The following is a 23,396-nucleotide window of genomic DNA, read 5'->3' on the forward strand; positions in this document are numbered from 1 at the left end:
TTCATTTTGTGATTGTATTTACATAGCAATCCGATTGTTTGAATTCATACTTAGTCTAGAATATCTTATCTTATCTTAAATTATCTCGTTTAAATGTACGTTAGTCATAATACACAAATATTGGTCAATCAAATAAAAGTAAAAAGTAAGTATCGATTCTTCAGTAACCCCTATATTTTATTGGGTTTTTCGAGTGCATTCGTGTACATGTATATTTTCTTATATCAAAGATATAAATACCTGACATGGCGTTGACCCGGAAGTGTATTTGTGCATTTATAAACAATATATAGCAGTAAGATATACACGTAGACTGAAAGTAAGTTATCGTATTTTTTCATTGATAATTAAAGTAGATAATGAATTCACGTCATAGACAGTACTGTTATTTATAAAACTATATATATAGTTAATTTCCTGGAGAATCACGGTATTTCTATAATCATGATAATAAACAGCTGACACTCCACTCAATTCATTTGAACCGTTTATTGGATCATAGTTGACTTGTTACATCATATATACCTTATTTTTATAATTACCAATTCAAATAACGTATATGTGTGTAGTTCATGATTCTTATACTGCTTTATCTTCTTTGAATGTATACTATTGTTGTGTAACAGGAGGGTCGGGCGGCTATGCGTCACCAAACCCTGCTGACTACTAAAGTGTCTGATATTGCCACAACTACAGACTGACAGACTGACGACGGATGCGACAAGTGATGTACTTTTGTGTTATGTGCATTCAGACTGGTTCTTCCTTGTTGTACTGAGACGTATGATATTGGCAATGAGACTCTAATTTCAATCAGTTTTACATACTTTATTATCACAAATGTGAAACATAACAAGTGTAAAAACAAGTGTAACAGTTTACAGTATAAAAATAGATCTGAATAAATATTCAACAGTAATCTCAAAATGTAGTAGTAAACATAGGTAGTACTGGCAAGGACTACAACACTCACGACCCTAACGGATAATCAACCGCGAGAACACACTGTGGTAGTTAGCGAAAGTTAAATATTAAGCTACATTTTAAATGTTTCCTAAAGTTTTAAAGTGAAGTTAATAAACCTAAATTTGCTAGAAACTTGTTCAAAAGAGTGAAAAGTCTACATTTTTAGAGACTTATTATTGTAGAGACTTCATTTATTGGTCGGATTAATGATAAATCCAAGTGTAATAAACGAATAGCGGATTGATGATAAATCCAAGTGGTCACATTACCTTTTAAACAGTAAAGTATTCGACAAATTATCAATGAGACACATTTACTATAAGAAGGAAAACATAATATTTCTCATATGCGGTCTAAAACCGTATTTCAGTCTCCAAAATATCATCAACATCTATTCTAAAGATACAAATACTACTTAAATTTCTTACATTAACAACTTATTTAACTAAATGACATACTTTATTTAGAAATTTATACACAACACACAAAATAATTCATCACCTTGTAAATCCGTCAAAATAAGGGGAAGTAATACTTGGTGTCATTCATAATAATTGAAAATCTACCCCTAACATATAACCAATGAAAAACTTCGTATATTTAACTGCTAAAGTGAAAGGAAAATGTCAACAAAGAAGCATGGGAATTTTATATCAAAAAGATCTAAAGAATTACTAGCGAACACAGGTAAAATTAAGCACCAAAATGTATGAAATTAAAAATCAAAATGTGTGCAATAACCACATCTGCCACATTCCTTCCCCCTCAGAACAAATTAGATTTTTGATTATAATTTGTTCTAAATGCATTAATTTAGAAATAAAAGCACTAGTAACAGTGTCAAAAATATAGTAATGCATGTAGACAAATAGTATCAAAGTATAACGATGTAATATATGTAAATTAAACAGTATCAAAATATTGCAATGTATGTAAAACAAAATAAATATATATAACAAAATAGTATAAACTTGCATAAATGCACCACCCCTTTTCACTGTCCTGAAAAGTTTATTAATGATCAAACTAAATTTCACCAACGTTTAACAACCTTAGCTTCTGTTAAGTTATTATTAAAATCCACATAGTGGCCTCTACACACTTGTAAATCTCCGGACGGTTGATCACGAACCGGTAAATTTTGTTCTCTAATAAAATCCTGTCTAGCCTTCCTAGCGGCGTCCCTTGCTTCTGTGTTTACTTTAGAAACTTTACGATAGAGCACATTTCCAGGACAAACATAGTGCATGTTTTCTTCCTTTGAAACAGGTATTTGAATGGCTGAAACCATCTCTGAACTATATTTATGGTTTGACTTTAGATGTCTGTTCATTTTCCACTTCTCTGCATATTTCTGCTTACATTTACTATGTGGACAAGAGAAGATATTTATTTGCGTCACATGCTTTAGCTTCCAATGAGCAGTGTATTTGGCATGTGTTTTGAGGATAGGGCCTGTGCAACCCACTACCTCGCAACACATGCCCTCTGACGGCCAAATATCCCTCAAGTCGTCTTTAAAGGAAGATACAATATCTTTAGACATTCTGTGAAATAAAATTTACTTTTAATTAAATGTTCAATATAAATAAAAAATACATTCATATAATTTTACAAATTTTTAAATCTGGGTAAAACACTTCCAGGATTTATGAATTTTGTGTTTAATTTTGTTTGTCTAATAGCCTCAGGCAATGCCTTTTTAGCTGTTTTATCATTTAATTTATGGGATTTCTTTAAGTGTTTCAATAATTTACAGTTATTATTGAACTCTTTGATACAATTAGTACATTGTAAAATTTGAATTTCTGCTCTATGATATTTCTTCCAATGTTTGATGTAACTATTGTAGGAGGAGTATATATAATCTGAACAATCTTTAACGTCACACGACATGCCATTGCTAGGCCATGGTAATCTTAAATCCTTATCTAAACTCATCATTTCATGATCGTCTACGTCAATTATAATACTATCTATTTCGGCCATAATGAAGCGAATCTACAGAGAGAAAAAAAATTTAGTCATATTTTCTATCTTCAAAAGCTGGTACTTATATTCCCAAGCATTTATTTAGATAAATATATATATATATATTTCTTCCACACTATTTAAATACACAAAATTAAATTGCTAAACCAAATACCCCTACTAATCTCGGAAATTTTGGCTTGAATGATATTTCTAGCAATTCTTATAAAATTAAAATATGATTCCCTACTACTTTCGGAAAAACAATTCTTATTTTAATTCAACTTCTACCATAACACTAACTATACTGCGCAATATAGCTTAATCTCGATCTCCACATAAATAGTGTTCAAGAAAAATATATCTCTACTTGGAAAAAATAAATTCTCTCCTTTTGTGATCCCTAATTCGGAAATATAAATTTAAAATTACATCCCTACTAACAGATCAATATTTAATTTCTCTCTTTATAACCATCAGCATATATTTCCGGTATACATTCATTAATATTCACCTTTAGAACTAATTGAGCTACTTGAATCATTTCATTTACATCGTATTGTTTTAATACAAGACTATTTACTCTCTTTTCCTTACAATTTTGATATTTGCCTACTTTTCATTCTATCTATATATCCAAGTCAACACCAAGCCTTAACGCACTAATGCGATATTTTAAAAACTAAAGTATATCAAGACATAGTACTAAATTTATTCCTATTCTTAATTATTCAGTTCAAATATCCTACTTATGTAGAGAAGTTGTATTTCAACACCGTAAAGTTTAATCGATTAACAAAAGGATGGTACAAATAGCTACACACTGTTATCAAAATATATACATATTTACAAAAGGAACTCTGTTAATTCAGTAAACTCTATAAAGATGGTGAATATTTTATTGGTTTTTTAACTGAACGACCACAGCGTGTTCTGCGGGGAGGGGTTACTGGTCTATCATCTACAGGGATATCATTATTGACCCTCGCATCGGGAGTATTTAAACTCGGTATTTCCGTAGAACAATTCAAGTCGTCAGCAAAATCAATATTTTCGGTTTCATCCGGTAATTCCACAAAACTATTATCTAATTCCGACTCTTCAATTTCCCAACCGTTTGGCCTATTTAAACCCGTATAAGATTTAAGATGATCTACATGTACGACCAAAAATCGTCGTTCTGGTAGCAACCTAATTTTATATAAAACATCGCTTAACTTCTTTTCGACATGATAAGGACCAGTCCATCCCAGGGCTAATTTTAATCCTGCCTTAGGGGGATACCAACGCCAAACAAAACTACCCTCGTCAAAAGCACGCGGTTTTGCACCACGATCATAATTTTTCTTCTGACGAGAAGCAGCTCTATTGAGGTTAGAGTTTACAAATTCATAGGTTAACGAGAGAGTGTGTTTGACCCATTCGACATATTGTACAGGACATAAAATATTTTCATTTTTTGGCATAAATCCAGAGATTATGTCTATAGGGCACATCATGTCCCTACCAAACAATAATTTATGTGGGGCGAACCCAGTACTATCTTGAATAGTAGACCTATAAGCCATCAAAAGGTATGGGAGATGATCATCCCAATCATTTCTATTATCATTCACAAAAATTGACAACATTTGAATTAATGTCCTATTCATTCTTTCCACTAAGCCATCTGATTGAGGTCTATAGGGGCAGGTTCTGGTTTTATCTATATTTAATAAAACACAAATTTGAGTGAATAAATCCGACATAAACTCTCGACCTTGGTCCGAATGCAACTGACTTGGAACACCAAAACGACAAAACACCTCTGTGACTAACTTATCTGCTACTGTCAGGGCTGTATGATTACTCACTGCAAACGATTCAGTCCACTTTGTGAAGTAATCAGTAATTACAATTAAATATTCATTTGCATTTCTTGTAACTGGACAAGGGCCTAAAATATCTATTGCAATTCTGTCAAAAGGAAAACCAACCGTTGACTGTTGTAAATAATAATGACCTAAACCAGGACCAGGTTTTGCTTGTGCACATTGATTGCATGTTTTACACCATTGACTAACATCCGAAGTCATACCAGGCCAGAAAAATCTACGTCTGACTGAGTTTAGTGTCTTATCCCTACCTAAATGTCCAGCCACATGAGCATTGTGTAAATGATTCAATATTTTAGATCTTATCACATATGGAGCTATCAATAAGTTTTTAACCTCTGAAGTGTCAGTTTCAAAAAGATAATATAAAACATTGTTTTGAACTATCAAAAGATCCCAAAGATTCCATAAAGTTCTTACAGAATATGAACACCCTTGAATGCACTCCTTTGGAGGTTTGGCTAAATGTAGCGACTTTAATTCAAAAATGATTTTAATGTCTGGATCAGCTTTTTGCCAGCATGAAATTTGTTCCTCGGACCACATAGACAACCAGTTAGGAATTGAATCATCCTCTATATCGTCATGTACTGCAATTGAAGTCTCTCCTGGGTCTGTTTGAATAACCCGTATAGGAGTAGGAATTTCTGAAGCTGCTTTTGTACTGCAAGTTTCAGTATTCTCAACCGACAACAAATCTGCATTTGTACAATCTGGACAATCAATCCTTTTACACTTCCTATGGGGACGTCTAGATAAAGTATCTGCATTGCAGTGTAGGGCACCCCTTCTATGTTCGAGAACCATGTCATATGTATCTAAGACACTTATCCATCTAGCTACCATTCCTTCGGGATTTTTGAAATTTTTTAACCAAATAAGGGAAGCATGGTCTGTCCTAACCTTGAAATTTTGACCCCATAAATAATGCCGAAACTGTTTAACAAAAGTGACAACTGCTAATAATTCTTTATATGTGGTACAATATTTTCTTTGTGGCTCATTCAAAGTTTTACTACTATAAGCTATGACTTTTTCATGACCATCCTGTATTTGTGATAAAACTGCACCTATTCCATTTGCACTAGCATCGGTATCAAGAATGTATGAACCCTCCTGTTGTGGGTAGGATAAAATGGGAGCTGATATTAATAATTCTTTTAGTTTTTCAAAACTTAACTGGCATTCATCTGTCCAAATAAATTTTCGTGCCTTTTTGGTCAACCCTGTTAATGGGGATGCAATTTGTGAAAAATTTGGTATAAACTTCCTATAATAACCAGCTAATCCAAGATAACTTTTAACCTCAGTGACTGTTCTGGGAATTGGCCAAGTTTTAACAGTTTCAACTTTTAAAGGGTCGCAACTCACTCCATCTCTTGAAACAACATGACCCAAAAATAAAACTTGGGTTTGAAACATGGTACACTTACTGGGTTTTAATTTTAAATTGTGCTGTCTGAATCTTTGAAAAACAAGCTTAAGATTTTCTAGTGTTTTTGCGAAAGTATCACCAAAAATAATAACATCATCCAAATAACAGAGGCAATGTTCCCACTGATATCCTTTTAAAACAAGTTCTATGAGCCTTTCAAAAGTGGCTGGGGCATTACAGAGCCCAAAAGGGAGTACTTTAAATTGGTATAACCCTTTATGAGAAGAAAAAGCTGTTTTCTCTTTACTTTCTGGGGACATCTCGCACTGCCAATAACCAGAAGTTAAATCGATGGTACAGAACCATTTGTTGCCTCCCAACGCATCTAACGAAGAGTCAATTCTGGGCAATGGATATGCATCTTTTTTACTTAAAGAATTTAAAGCTCTAAAGTCCACACAGAAGCGAACAGAATTGTCTTTCTTAGTCACGAGTAAAACTTGACTTGACCAAGCACTATTACTAGGCTCAATAACATCGTTCTTTAACATTTTGTCAATTTCGGTTTCAATGACTTGTTTTTGACCTAATGGAATTCTACGAGGTGGAACGCGTACAGGTTTTGCATCTCCTGTGTCGATAGAGTGTTTAACGATGCCAGTACGACCTAGTTTACCATCAGGACTAGAAAAAATGTCCTGATATTCAAAAATACATTTTTCTAACTGTTGTCTTTGTTCACTGGTTAACTCTGGTGAAGCATTATCAATAAGACATTTTAAATGTTCTGGTAAACATACTTGCTCTATATTTTCTTCTATTTTATTTTCCTTTTTAATAGGCTGTATACTAACTACAGTATCTAGCTTCCCTATTAAGGTTTCTTTTGGCAAATGTATAGCCTGACTTGTCAAGTTAATTGCATTAACAAAAATATGCCTATCAGATTCATGACATAAAGTTCTAGTCATTAATAAACCATCTTTATAAAAATCCTTTCTGGGTTCTAAAACAGAAGGTGTATTTAATTTCTGTCCAAAAACATTGCCTTTTATAGTTAATTCTGACTCAGGGGGGATAACTACTTTTTCAGCTAATTTAATGTGAGCACAGGTAGTAAACCCTAATTTATAAAGTCTAATTTTATGACCAGCAATTATCATGTGTGATTTTGAAACAAATAAAATTGCATCAAATTTTTCTAAAAAATCCATGCCAAAAATTCCAGATGTTTCATAAACTTCTGCTACCACAAAAGTATGAACAAAAACTTTATTTGAAATTGTAAATTTTAATTTAATTTGTCCATAAACTTTGATCTCTTCACCATCTACAGCTGTCAAGGTCGTTTGAACCTCTTCTAACAGAGCTGTAGACAGTTTCAATTTATCAAATGAAAATTTTGAAATCACACTTGCTACTGCTCCAGTATCAACTAAAAAATTTAAAGTACAATCCTGTATTTTAGTTTTGGCAAAAAGGCAATTTTGTTTAATATAATTTATTTGAATATTGGGCCTTTTGGTTTGCTGAACTTTTTGGACTGACTCTTTGGCCACAGAACCAGCCCTGTTTATTTTTTTTCGTCCTTATCTTTGGAGTCTTTTTGAACTTCATCATTTTTATTTACAGATGTCTTACTGTAACAGTATCTTTCAATATGACCTTTCTTTCCACATTTCCAACATTCAATTGGTTCCCTTCTGTCTCTATAAAAACTCTTTTGATTTGTTTCCCTAGTGGGTTTCTTAATATCATCTAATTTTTCTGATATTTTTTCAAAACATTTATTGAAAGAAGTGATTATCTCTTTAATTTCAGAATTGTTTTGCACCTCTACTTGTTTTTCAAGTTTTTCTTCTTTATTTTCTTTATTTTCTTTATTTATGGCAGCGATTTTGTATGAGAATTCTTCCGCTTTGGGTTTTCGAGGCATTTCTTGAGCATTTGTAAATGCTTCAAACTCGACTGCTTGCGCTATTGCTGTCTCTAGAGTAGTTGGATGAGCGAATTGGACATGTTTTTCCATTTCTACATGTGCTAAACCCAATATAAATTGGTTAATAACAAGTTGTTCCAGAATATTGCTATATTCGTCATCTGGATATGCCAACCTCACTAGACGACGCAACGCGTAACCAAAATCTGGTATAGCTTCTCCTGACTTTCTTTTTCTAGCCCGAAATTCACATCGATATGCCGTTACTCGTTCACGAGGATTAAATCTTTGTCCTAAAATGTCTTTTAATGCGTCATAATCATTTACAACGGAATATTTAAGATCTCCGAGTAACTTTTGAGCCGTACCTCGTAAGCTCATAGACAGTTGTTGTGCCTTTTCAAAGTCCGTCCATCTATTCCACTTTGCGGCTTGTTCGAAATGAACAATATAATCCTTCCAATCGGTTGATTTACCGTCAAATTTTTCGGGTTCTTTTTCCCTCCTTACTACGGGAGTAGTGATACGAAATCGATCAGATCTTAACGATGGCGGTAGACCTTGAAAATCATTCGCTACACGATCATTAATTCTGGGAATGTTATCTCTAAATTGATCTTGGTCGTTTGATATGAGCAATTGCTCATGATATCCACGATTTAACCGTTGATCATGCGTTCTACGTTCATTCTCTGAATTATTTGAAATATCAGATGCTTGTCGAGAGATATCGTACATTGGAAGAGATATATCATACGTTGACCGAGAATTATCATACGGTGGACGAGAAGTATCGTACGTTGGACGAGATATATCGTACGTTGGACGAGAGATATCATACGTTGGACGAGGGATGTCATACGTTGGTCGAGGGATGTCATACGTTGGACGAGGTATATCATACGTTGGACGAAAAGTATCGTACATTGGACGATTATCATACGGTTGACCCAAATCGGTTTGCGACATTGGCGTACTGTGCCGAACATAAGGATAACTTGAATGTGCAGACAGATCATATTCTGACCTTTCTCTGTACAATTCTGGCGTATCTGGCACAGTAATTGACGGAAACGATGATCTGCTTTCTCGTTCTAAAGAGTTGTCCACATACAGATTCACACGAGGTTGTGGTGGTCGAGGTGGTGGTGAATCATCTCTGTAAAAACTTACTCGCTTTTCCCTTCTACTGTTTTGATAATCGGGCCTATCAGCATCTGATCGCGAATTCTCATATCCACCATCAGCCATAATCCCTTACTTTATTATTCCCTTATTTTTTTTTTTTTTTTTTTTTTTTTTAGTTCCTAAGACTTTCTATTTAAATCGTTTAAGTTACTCAATGCCAACATACACACGTTCTCAGATAACACATTGGCCACCAAAAATGTAACAGGAGGGTCGGGCGGCTATGCGTCACCAAACCCTGCTGACTACTAAAGTGTCTGATATTGCCACAACTACAGACTGACAGACTGACGACGGATGCGACAAGTGATGTACTTTTGTGTTATGTGCATTCAGACTGGTTCTTCCTTGTTGTACTGAGACGTATGATATTGGCAATGAGACTCTAATTTCAATCAGTTTTACATACTTTATTATCACAAATGTGAAACATAACAAGTGTAAAAACAAGTGTAACAGTTTACAGTATAAAAATAGATCTGAATAAATATTCAACAGTAATCTCAAAATGTAGTAGTAAACATAGGTAGTACTGGCAAGGACTACAACACTCACGACCCTAACGGATAATCAACCGCGAGAACACACTGTGGTAGTTAGCGAAAGTTAAATATTAAGCTACATTTTAAATGTTTCCTAAAGTTTTAAAGTGAAGTTAATAAACCTAAATTTGCTAGAAACTTGTTCAAAAGAGTGAAAAGTCTACATTTTTAGAGACTTATTATTGTAGAGACTTCATTTATTGGTCGGATTAATGATAAATCCAAGTGTAATAAACGAATAGCGGATTGATGATAAATCCAAGTGGTCACATTACCTTTTAAACAGTAAAGTATTCGACAAATTATCAATGAGACACATTTACTATAAGAAGGAAAACATAATATTTCTCATATGCGGTCTAAAACCGTATTTCAGTCTCCAAAATATCATCAACATCTATTCTAAAGATACAAATACTACTTAAATTTCTTACATTAACAACTTATTTAACTAAATGACATACTTTATTTAGAAATTTATACACAACACACAAAATAATTCATCACCTTGTAAATCCGTCAAAATAAGGGGAAGTAATACTTGGTGTCATTCATAATAATTGAAAATCTACCCCTAACATATAACCAATGAAAAACTTCGTATATTTAACTGCTAAAGTGAAAGGAAAATGTCAACAAAGAAGCATGGGAATTTTATATCAAAAAGATCTAAAGAATTACTAGCGAACACAGGTAAAATTAAGCACCAAAATGTATGAAATTAAAAATCAAAATGTGTGCAATAACCACATCTGCCACAGTTGTTTCATTTTGTTATTGTCTTGGTCGACTAATTAATGTCTTGCATGTATATTGTAATATGTCCCTAATAGTTGGCCCATTTCCAACATCTTCTTCACATATACACTAGTCCGAGATTACTCTGACGTTCAACGGCTGTTTTGCCAGACAAGCTGGGGCCATGGGACTGCCCCAGCTTGTCTGGCATATCAGACGTCGGACTGCCCCAGCTTGTCTGGCATAACAGCCGTTGGACGTCAGAGTAATCTCGGACTAATATACACGCAACACATCTATTATCGGCATGGGTAGTCTCCAACATAAACAACGATACGAGAAAAATAATAACTACATGTATATAGGGAAGGTTATTATTTTCTACCGTATTTATTAATAAATGTAAAGTTAACTTGGAAATTATCATTGCAACAACATTCATGACAATCAAATTGAAAGTTATATGATTTGTTGTTGTTGTTTCATTCATGTATATATTTCATGTTTCAACATTTGGTATGTAATCAAATTCTTGCAGATTCTATTGTTGCAGAGAGTTATAAAAAAAATCTACATAAACGACGAAATGTTTACATGCTTTATTCATTAATTGGTCTAAAGCATATCATGAACTTCAAGATACAAGGAATTACCAAACATATTGAACACAACATTCATTAAATTTGACAGCATCGTACTATATATCAACAAACAACAACAACGACTCTGAAAAAATAGACGTACACAGAAAAAGAAGGGTTCACACTAGCGAAAAAAGAAAAGCGAAAGAAACTGAAAGGACATTTAACATTTTTATATTCATAATTCGAAAATAGAATAACTACACCATTCCGAAAAAAGAAAAACAGACAAACAAACATGCATGCAATGTCAATTAACGCATTGAAGAATGACGGTTTACATTATTCATCACCAACATCAACTGTTTTTTTCTTCTTTAGATGGGCGATTCCTGGAATCCTAGTTTCTCTGATAGCGATTCAGATGATAATCAGATATATGTTGCCAGAGATCCCAGAAAAGACAAACATTTTGATCGTAAACAAGAATTGCTGTGGAATTGCAAGGGAAAAGCCGGTAAAGTAGGACAAGGGAAACAACCACTGGTGATTGCTGTCATTGGACCTCCCGGATGTGGAAAATCGTCATTTCTTAATACCATATTTGCTGCTTTCAGCCATGACCATTGGACAGAACGTGCCAAATATGGAGAATTCGGTAGGAGAGATAAGCAAGTAACAAGAAGACTGACAAGGTTAAATATTTGAGTTATACCATGAAAAGATTATAAGACATTATCATACCTTAATAGAAAAGAATCGTTGCTCATCTTTTAGGTCATGACTTAGGATCTGAACATGTCATACTAATTATATAATCATTGAGAAAAAGTCGTAACCAATATCATTTAACACAAAAATAATTCAAATCAAAATAAATAGGCAGTGGCAAGCCGGACAAATAGCATTTTTAGCTCACCTGGCCCAAAGGGCCAAGTGGGCTTTTCTCATCACTTTGCGTCCGGCGTCCGTCGTCGTCCGTCGTCGTTAACTTTTACAAACATCTTTTCCTCTGAAACTACTGGGTCAAATTTAATCAAACTTGGCCACAATCATCATTGGGGTATCTAGTTTAAAATTGTGTCCGGTGACCCGGTCAACCAACCAAGATGGCCGCCATTGCTAAAAATCAAACTCCATACAGCGTTATCGTTCGGGTCATACTTCCCTTTCTCTGTAAAGAAGCGTAGCCAGATGTCACCACTGTTTCGGAGTTTGGCTAAAAATAGAACATAGGGGTAAAATGCAGTTTTTGGATTATAACTCAAAAACCAAAGCATTTAGAGCAAATCTGACATGGGAGTTAAATTGTTTATCAGGTCAAGATCTATCTGCCCTGAAAATTTCAGATGAATTGAACAACCCGTTGTTGGGTTGCTGCCCCTGAATTGGTAATATTAAGGAAATTTTGCTGTTTTTGGTTATTATCTTGAATAATATTATAGATAGAGATAAACAGTAAACAGCAATAATGTTCAGCAAAGTAAGATTTACAAATAAGTCAACACGACCGAAATGGTCAGTTGACCCCTTTAGGAGTTATTGCCCTTTATAGTAAATTTTTAACCATTTTTCGTAAATCTTTGAAATCTTTTACAAAAATCTTCTCCTCTGAAACTACTGGGCCAAATTGAACCAAACTTGGTCTCAATCATCATTGGGGTAGTAAGTTTAAAAATTGTGTCCGGTGACCCGGTCAACTAACTAAGATGGCCGCCATGGCTAAAAATAGAACATAGGGGTAAAATGCAGTTTTTGGCTTATAACTCAAAAACCAAAGCATTAAGAGCAAATCTGACATGGAATTAAATTGTTTATCAGGTCAAGATCTATCTGCCCTGAAAATTTCAGATGAATCGAATAACTTGTTGGGTTGCTGCCCCTGAATTGGTAATATTAAGGAAATTTAGCTGTTTTTGGTTATTATCTTGAATAATATTATAGATAGAGATAAACAGTAAACAGCAATAATGTTCAGCAAAGTAAGATTTACAAATAAGTAAACACGACCGATATGGTCAGTTGACCCCTTTAGGAGTTACTGCCCTTTATAGTAAATTTTTTACATTTTTCATAAATTTTTATAGATTTTTCGAAAATATTTTCCACTGTAATTACTGGGCCAAGTTCATTATACAGAGATAATTGTAGCAACAAGAATTTTCAGTAAAGTAAGATGTACAAACACATCACCATCATCAAAACACAATTTTGTTATGAATTTATCTGTGTCCATTGTTTAATATGCACATAGACCAAAGTGAGCGACACAGGCTCTTGAGAGCCTTTAGTTACTGTTTTTCGCTATTTGTCCGGCCAAAAATATAATGATGATGATATAACATCGTGTTTTGAAGGAGATATATTAAGCATGAGTAGTTTTAAAATATATTGTCTATCATCGTTTTATGAAAAAGAACTCATCTATACTATTAAACGAGAAGACCTCATTTTGTGTGTCGCTTTTCTTCCTTCCACGATAAATTAATCTCAATGCCTATGTGTCCGATAGGTAACATGCATAGTCGCATTTGTCATCCATTATTTGGATTATTCAGATTGAGCTATTTTGGGAGAAAAACGACATAATCGGTGTCCGGATATTGTTTCCGTCATCAGACTGACTTTTAGTCATAGATTAGACTTCCGCAAGAACAACCAATCGTATGTTACTATACAAAAATGAAAATAAATAAGCCAATCAGAGCATTCTCCATATCATGGTTTTTAGATCGCAAGAACCACAACTATTATACCTCCTTAGAGACAATTATTTTTCGCGTTTATCCACATGTAAACTACGATTATACTACTATAATATACAGAGACCTCTGTTCTGCTACTGTTTTCTTTGAAATATATACTATCTAAGGGGTCATACCAGTTGCATTAATATTGAAATAAGTAAAACATGTGGAATCAAAAATGTGTCCATAGTATACGGATGCCATATCGGCACTATCATTTTCTATGTTCAGGGGACCGTGAAATGGGGTTAAATCTCTTATTTGGTATTAAAATTTAGAAAAATCATATCATAGGGAACATATTTACTACGTTCCGAGTTGATTGGACTTCAACTTCATCAAAAACTACCTCAACAAAAACGTTAACCTGAAGCGGGACAGACGGACGGACGAACGAACGAACGGACGCACAGACTAACAAACATAATGCCTATAAATGGGGCATACACATTTATTGTTGAAAGTGAAACTGGTGATTTGGCCAAAATGAAAGTAGGGTAGAGATTAGAGGGAGGCAGGACTTTTACGGGGCATCGGGATCGGGTGTTTTTAACCTCGGGATTTCGGGATTGATCCTTACGGGATCCGGGATTTTTTTTTTTTTTTTCGAATTTCGGGTTGTCGGGATATGAATTTCGTTAAAATACGCACCTCTGGATTTTATGTTTTTAAGCCCGGGATTTCGGGGTCAGGGCTCCTCTGACCAACCCTCAAATTAGCCTAAGTCATTTATACAAGATTCAAATCCTACCATTGGCACGTTAATAGGGCTCTCAAAGCACTGATGGATTGTCCTAGAAGCATATTTTATTAGAATAATAATTGCCTATAGGCAGTTTCATTTATTTCATGTTTTAAGCGGTGCAAGTTTTTAATTTAATTTGACTTTTACCAAAAAATGCATCGAGCAAAGGGGAAGAATAATTGTGGTATAAGGCCAGAAACACGAAAGTAATTGAATTTAGCAGAAAGGAAACAAATAACTGACTTTGGAAAAAAGGGAGAGGGCTTTTGATACCTTATATGAAATTCTCAAGACATAATTAATATATTTTACAAAAATTCATCCTACAACATGTACAGTTTACAACCTGTATATGCCCGCGATTTCGCGGGTGTGTTCTAGTTCTAATAAAATTACCGTTGATTCAGATTTTTTTTAAAGGAATTTGGGGAGGGAGTTTAGGGGCGGGGCAAAAAATATTCTCTCTTTTGTTGTTCTGCCTGTGAATTTCTTGTAAGTTAAATAGTCGGGCAGATGATTATTGGCTTCATTAAACATCTATGATTCTAAAAGATCCTAAATGTAAATAAATGTTGTTGTGAAGTTTGGTTAAAGTAAGGTCCACAAATGATTATGCACGATTTTTCATTTAAATTGTTCGGCGATTTTTAATTGATAGGAAATTAGGGAAAAGGGTAGGCATGTGTAACCTGTCCCTAAAAGTAGGATTGTGTTTTCGATAGATTTAGAAAAAAAATGTATATATGATACAGAAAAAAGGGGGATACCCCGGCCAACCCTGCCAGGTGTCATATTCCCAAACCAGGGATATCAGTGCATGTTGATAGATCTTCGTTGTAGTATAACTTAAAAATAATGCATCCAAGCAAGTTTAATATAGTTTTTTTTCCGAATGCGTTTTGCCTCCATAAGGTAAATGGGGGATCATGAAATCATCTATTTCACTTTGATTTCAGGCTTATTCCTCACAGTTAACATGTATACGCTATTGTTCTTGAATCACTCCTATAGAAATTCGTTGAAAGCAAATCACATTCTCTCTTGCTTTCCTTATGACATCTATAAATATAAATCACGATCCGATTCTCAAAACGTCCATTGCATGTATTAAACTGGTCCGCCGTTCTATCTATAGCTTCGCACCGAAGGAACGGGTTGGAGCTATTGTCACATTGGCATTAATTGGATGAGTCTTACAAATTCAACGATTCGCTAATAAAATTGGCCAATTAAAGTGATAGGAAATTGACCTCAAATGTTAATACTGCGATGCCGCAAAATAAACAAGTATCTGTTAATTTACCCCATGGTAGTAGCGCAGATAAATGACCAACGAGCGTGTTAACATGTTCTTGACAAACTGAGACGGCATCTTTTATTCCCTTAAGAACTCAGTAGGGTAATAAATGTGCTAATTTTTCTTTGATTTGCTATCAGCATAATACATAATTAAACATAGCCCATGATGTACTAGTCTCGTCGAATTATTAAATCACGTGGTCAGAATTCTGACCACGAGATTTAGGCCATACCTGTTGTCAGTGTAGCGATAAGTGAACACAACAGGGGTCCAGTTTATGCATGTATACGCGCGTTTGTCTAGCCTGGGGTCCTGGCTAATCTTGTCAGTATAGCCAGGCGTGTATCAATGTACTGCCTGTCAATGATTGGTTAATACTAATTTTGTCCTCAATGTTTGTTTTACATCTGTACCCAATCAATTCTTGTTTAACATCAATTAGTAAAAATTAGACTGTAATTATTTTTCTGTATGAATTGATGTATAGTGTTATCATATCTAATTAGTAGTATGATGATAATAGTAAGCAGAAAAGGGTTAATTCTTATCAGCAATCGCCTGGTGAGAAAGTTAAAAGTTTAAGATTTCACATGTCCAAGGTGTCAATTGGATTCCAATTGTGCTGGTTTACATCAAACATCAAAATTTATGCAAATATTTATTCAGCCTCACTTTAGATTCAGAGTCAACTGGCACTGAATCGATCACATGGTATTTGTTCCCCACCTGGCCCTTACGACGCGCAGCTAGATTGGGCCGGATCCCAGGCTAGCGTTTGTCATGCGACACCTCATCCGGGACGTTTTCCGCGTCACATGACACTTTGATTGATATAAATAACTGTTTGATAATTAGAAATTACAAGACATTGTAGTATTATATTATGACTTTGGGACAACGAAAGTTATTTTTGTACAACGTTTTAAAATGGTTAAATATTTATGAAAAAGCCTAAAGGTTAATAGGCTACTAAAGACCATTAACTCTGCCTTGTACATAATTATAATGTGTGATAATAGTACATACTTGTACATATTTCTGGCTTCCTATCATTCGTATTGGACCGACTTTATTACTTAATTTTTTGGAAAGTTTGCTATAGCTTGTTATAGCAATAAACTTTCTTAAGGCATCGGCCCCTAACCCGAAGTGACAGGTTATCTTACTTTAGGAAGTGTGTCCTACTTCTAGATAATGTAGTACTGTTGTTTGAAAACTAATAATAGAAAGATGCTTTCGAGATTTTGAGCTTTCCTATTTTGACAGCCTACAGCTTGAATTAAAACATACTGATTTTTTTATCGATAAATCAAATAAGTCAACTTCATTTTGAAAATGGCGAACAAACAATAAGATCTACGCGGATATGCGCTTCGCGGAAAGTAAAATCAATACAAACACGAGACAGCAGTTTCTACGTTATGCTTTTATCGGTGTTCTCCAGACATGCGTCTGATCCATATATGTATATATACCTCCAGACGGGAGTACTATAATCCCGGTTTCATAGGTTTCCTATATGTATCTTATCTAATCTCGACCCACAACAAACTCGGACTATAATAAATTCGGCCTTTTACATATTCGGCATTAGAAAATCGGAATACAACAAATTTCGTAATTATACTACTTGCTATTAAAACTCATAAATAACGTTTTTGCTCAGTTCTTATTATTTTTCTTTTTGGGGTCTATTTAGGTGTATTTTGAGGGGCCAAAAGAAGGGAGTAAATTACTATAGAATCCTATGGGATTTTTTTAAAAATTTTCAAATGACTATAACTTGAAATCAGTAAGTGACGGACACACATGGTTTTCAGTAATGATCACAAGACCATAAAATAAATCAAATTAAATTTAGGTTGAGTCCATGGGGTCACCCAACCCAACCCCTCATGTTGGAGAACTTAAAAACAGTCAAGATCCCCACCCCTAAACCTTATATATTCTTACACGGTACAATGAAACAAATCAAATGAAATAAAAGGCGAGTCCCCTGGGGTCACCCCACCCCCTTGTTGTTTGAGAACTTGTAAACGGTTGAGATCCCCACCCATAAACCATATATATTTTTGTATGTGGCAACACAACAAATCAAATGTAATAAGTTGGAAGTCCTTTTAGGTCAGCCCCACCCCCTCATGTTTGAGAACTTGGAAACGGTCGAAATCCCCACCCATATATATTTGTGTATGGGGCAACAAAACAAATCAAATGAAATAAATTGGGAGTCCCTTTGGGTCAGCCCCACCCCTTCATGTTTGAGAACTTGTAAATGGTTGAGATCCCACCCCTAAACCATACATATTTTTATATGGGCAACAAAACAAATCAATTGAAATAAATAGGGAGTCCCTTTGGGTCAGCCCCACTCCCTCTTATTTGAGAACTTGGAAATGGTCAAGATCCCCACCCCTTAACCATATATATTCTTGTACTGGACAATAAAACAAATCAAATGAAATAGAAGGAGAGTTCCCAGGGGTGACCCCACCCCCCTTCTTTTTGAAAACTTGTAAACGGTCGAGATTCCCATCCCTAAACAATCTATATTCTTTTATTGGGCAACACAACAAATCAAATGAAAAATATAGTGGGAGTCCTTCTGGGTCATCCCCACCCCCTCATGTTTGAGAACTTTTAAACGGTTGAGACCCCCACCCCTTTACCATATATATTCTTGTATTGGACAATAAAACGAATAAAATGAAATATAAGGAGAGTCCCTCGGTGTCACCCCACCCCATCCTGTTTTGAAAACTTGTAAACAGTCAAGATCCACCCCTTTCTTTTCGAAAGCTGAAAACTATCGAAATCACCATACTGAAACCACATATATTCTTGTACGGAATAATAAAACAAATCAGATGAAATAAAAGGCTAGTCCACTAGGGTCACTCTTACCCCTACCTCCTGCCTGTTTAAGAACTTGTTAACTGTCTAGATCCCCACCCCTAAATCATAAATATTACTGTACATGATTTCAAGAAGATTTGAATGACATACAGGTGTAATACCTAGACATCACTTGTGCATATTACTTTACTGGACCAGACCAATTTGTATTGGACTTTGCCAAATGGCAGGCGACCGTGGGAATGACTAATTTTGAGAGCTTTGTTTGGGAGACTTCGTAGCAGCATCCTGTTACAATTATTTCTTGATAAAGTTTTTTTTTTTAAACGGTAATCACGCAATCTACACATTTACAATCTATTTGAAAAATTACAATCTACCGTCGCAAACTTTCCACAGGTGCTATCCAGCACTTTGATTTTAAAATGCTAATAGAATTGACTTTTTATTCCAGTTTCCAAAAGAAAGACTATTACACACGTGACAGAGATGAAGGAGAATATCTTTTGCCAACTTTTCTTGATATGACCGGATTTGAAGATGATGACACTCCTTTGAATACAGAACTTTTAAATATTGTTTTATGCGGAAAACTGAAAGAAGGAGAAGAACTTCATAAAGTAATAAACTATGGAAAAAAATTTGGTGTTAATGCTGTTAAAGAAAAGTATTTTGGTGGAAAATATTTCGGTATAATTCCAAAACAAGAAGGCATGCCGAATCTTTTAGATTATTTCGTCATTGAGAATAGGGAAGAGTATCATCGAGTGAATAGAGTTTTTGTTGTATGTTCGGCAAACCCAGATCTGCCTTTACCAGGAAATCTTTTTGAAGCCGTCACTGATATAACCAACAGAGAGAGAGGCGAGTTTATTATTTCCATTGTAGCATATTGTGTTATAAAATCGAAACCACTGATTTTTTGTTGTTGAAATAAATACTTTTATACAAACTTAAAAGGTCTCGTATGATTCCCAATAAGACAACTATCTATTAAGACCAAGTACCACTGTCTGTCTGTGAACAATTATAGATCACAGTTCGGCCTTCAACTACGAACAGAACTCATACCGTATAGTGAGATATAAACTCACACGTGTGTTAAAATATAAATAAACTAATCAAAGAAAAAGACAGCAATGAGTTCGACAAACAAAGAAAAAGACATCAATAAGTTCGACAAACAAATAAGATAGATACATTTGTAGCTACCATTGACAATCATTGGATTATATGTTCCTGGTTTGACGCAGACATATAAAGAATATGGTGGGTTTTGTAAATGCTAAATCCCTTTATGACTTAAAAGTTTTTTTTTATTTATGTTTGTCTTTTCTAGATATTACCTTATATGGTGTACTCACGCAGGCAGACAAATACAAATCTAGAGATCCAAAGGTTTTTAAGAGAGAAAAGGAATTCATGAGGGCACTTGGAATTCCAAAGAATCGCTTTGCAAGAATCAAGAATTACTGTCCAGATATAGATCCTAACATGACATATGAAGATACCATTATTCCTTCCTTAGATGTTCCTGTATTGAGGCTCTTGAGACAGGTGAGATTTATTTAGGCCTTGACTGTATTTCCTATAATGATTTCCTTGATAGAGGGTTGCTTCTCGCAAGGAGGCTATTATACCAAGACTTCCTAATGGTGAAGTTGATATTATTCCTTCGTAAATTCTACGGCCGCCATCACGAGTGGGTTGAACGGTTGCCACATGGTTGAGCAGGATCTGATCACCTGAGATCACACCTTGTTTTGATGTGGTTCGTGTTGCTTAGTCTTTAATTTCTATGTTGTGTCTTGTGCATTTTTATCTGTATGTTTGTCTTTTTCTTTTTTTGACCATGGCGTTGTCAGTTTGTTTTTGATCTGTGAGTTTGAATGTCCCTCAGGTATCATTCGCCCATTTTTTATTAATAATGTTGCTTTAACGCAAATTTCTTACTTCAGGCGTCTTTTAATGTATTGACCCCTAATATATTCATAGAAGGTTATGTTATAATATAGAAGGAAAATTTTGATATGTGGTCATCTTATATTTTGAATGTATATATACTTGTATAAGTGAATTCACAAAGTCTGGCCACATTTGATCAGTTGTGTATGTAAATATGGATTTGTTGATATAAGCCAAGACGATTTGACATTTATTTTATTAAAAAAACCACTTAAACAGGTCTACTATGTTTTCATTTCCTACTTCTGTTTCCCAATTCTAGAGTAATAAAGAATTTACGTGTTATTCGTGTTTTGTTTTTTCAAATATTTTACGTATTCGCAATCCCTATGAACATGATTAATAGGTCGTGTCAATTTCCCCTCATAATCTAAAAATAGTTTTCAAAATTTCGGCGCACTACTTAGTATATCAAATAATCCAGATTTTAAAAATTGTTTTTATCTTTAAAATGTAGTTGTTATTTTAGAACAACTGACGTCATTCAAATATAAGTGTAGTACTTCTTGTATAAAACAACTTTTCTAACATTGACAAATTTTCTTTTCCTTTTTTTTTTCATTAGGAATTTTATTTTCAATAGTTTACTATTAAGTATTAATGTTGGAAGCTACAGGAATTTTTCTTTTCATTTTAAAATATTACTTGAATATTGTTTTTTTCATATTCCCATTTTATAATCTTTTTTAGGTTTTGACTGCAGAACCAACAGACCAGGACTATGAACAACGTAAAACCAAGAAAGAGAAATATGTGCCTAATCTTTCCGACCCAGGTGTTGCAATAATTACAGTAGTAACTGTTGCAGTTGTATTATGTGTATTATTTAAATTATTTGGGCTTTTTCTAAGAATATAAACTGTTGTGAATTTAATAACTTGGACAACTGACACTCATACTTGGTTGTTGATATGAAAATGTGTGTTGATGACACATCAAAAAGTAGGAAATGTCCTTTTCTTCTGTTTATGTATATTCTATGCATGTGCAATTTAAACTTGAGAAGAGTATAAAAAAACCTGTTTCATTCGAAATCTTTCTTTTTCAATGAATAAATCTAGCAATATACAAATCTTTCTTTTTCAATGAATAAATCCAGCAATATTCAAATCTTTGTGGAATGTAAGTAAAGATTTAGGACATACATTTACGTATGCCTAACAGAATAAAACGTTTTATTCAATGGCATTGTCAGTTCATTTCCAACATATGAGTTTGCAAGTACTTTTAGTTTTTGTCCCTCTTCAAACAATCAAGACAATTTCTTGATGAAGATAATTTTATTTTTTGGAATATTTTTATGTTTGCTTTTTACCCCTTGATCTTCCAATAGTTATTAAATGTGATGCGCCAGACGCGCGTTTCGTCTACATAATTTTCATCAGCGATTCGCAGATCAAAATAGTTAGAAAGTCAACCAAATATAGAGTTGAAGAGCATTGAGGGCCCAAGATTCTAAAAAAAGGTTGTACCAAATACAGCTTATGTAAACCATGCATGCCTGGAATAAAAACATCCCTAGCATGTTTAATAATTAATACATTTTCAAAAACCTACCAGATGTAAACATTGACGGCAAAATAAAAACAATGTCAATATCAGTTCAGTATAAGTTAACGTTGAATCATACGTTGGGTATGTAGCTGACAATTTGGACTCGCTGTCACTTGAACAAGAGGGTATATTGCAGAGGAACAACAGTTTAGTCTTTCAACAGGCCACATACAGACCCTTCACAGAGTTCTAAGAGGAACTTTTACGTGCAGAGGTCGTGGCACTATCACTACACGATGCATCGAATTGAACGTCTCCAATCTGACTAAACAACTCGACACCTTTAGGTGCAAAAACTTGCGTGCGCAACGTTTGAACATATAACAGAAGTGATAAGTATCGTTTTTGAACCGCATCGAGTGAACATTTCCATTTGCCGTACATTTTTGTTTATCTATGTCACTCGTATGAGTTCCTACTCTTACTAGTCTGTTGACCACAGGTGTCAACAACAGATAATTACATCCCAGCTCCTTTCTTCTACCAGGGGGGATCTGAGCCGGATAACCCCTGCCAGATCACCCAAGCTTGGGTTTCTTTGTTTTGCCTTATTTCCTTTGTCCTGTGACATTTTGCCGGGAATGTCTAATTAATTATAAAACTTAGAATTATTAATACGGAAAAGGCTATCTATCAAAAATTTTATGAAGAAAAAATCCGGAGTCTATGCTAGGATTCGAACTCAAGACCTTTAGCATATCAACACATTCCCCTACACTAGGTCGACTGAATACCACTTATCAGTCATTTTATATACTTAAAGGAAGCAAGATATTTTCATAAGTTGGGCGAGTTGGCAAACCTTTGTTCAATGGGGTTTTAACCCTTTTTGCAAATAAGTGAGTTGTCAGACTAATTGTTCAATGGGATTACACTCTTTTTCAAAGGTGGGGCGAATTGTTAAACAAGTGTGGGGCGATGTTTTAGAAAGTGGCGATTTGGTTTGGGCCGTTTGGCCAGTGGAGCGAGTTGACATGGTTTCATGTTTAATTATTGTGTTCGGGGGTCACAAAGGGTATACATTATAAAATAATATATGAAGTATATTATAATGG

The 23,396-nt window shown here is 34.5% G+C and overlaps 1 protein-coding gene across 1 annotated transcript; it reads left to right on the top strand.

Moving 5' to 3' along the window:
• Positions 1–216: 216 nt before the first annotated feature.
• On the top strand, positions 217–21,970 carry LOC139485737 (uncharacterized). The gene is made up of 5 exons (XM_071270389.1): positions 217–319; positions 11,556–11,869; positions 19,277–19,686; positions 20,162–20,379; positions 21,478–21,970. The coding sequence occupies exons 2-5, from the start codon at positions 11,556–11,558 to the stop codon at positions 21,643–21,645; spliced, it is 1,110 nt and encodes a 369-aa protein (XP_071126490.1). The 5' UTR covers positions 217–319; the 3' UTR covers positions 21,646–21,970.
• Positions 21,971–23,396: the final 1,426 nt, after the last annotated feature.

This window comes from Mytilus edulis, chromosome 8, assembly GCF_963676685.1.
Source record: "Mytilus edulis chromosome 8, xbMytEdul2.2, whole genome shotgun sequence".
Taxonomy (NCBI): Eukaryota; Metazoa; Mollusca; class Bivalvia; order Mytilida; family Mytilidae; genus Mytilus; species Mytilus edulis.

Bases quoted from the DNA above. Each gene is read 5' to 3' on its own strand.
- LOC139485737 (XM_071270389.1), top strand. From the start codon at position 11,556: ATGGGCGATTCCTGGAATCCTAGTTTCTCTGATAGCGATTCAGATGAT. The intron at 19,687-20,161 runs GCGAGTTTATTA...TGTCTTTTCTAG, and splicing joins TATAACCAACAGAGAGAGAG to ATATTACCTTATATGGTGTA. The intron at 20,380-21,477 runs GTGAGATTTATT...AATCTTTTTTAG, and splicing joins TATTGAGGCTCTTGAGACAG to GTTTTGACTGCAGAACCAAC.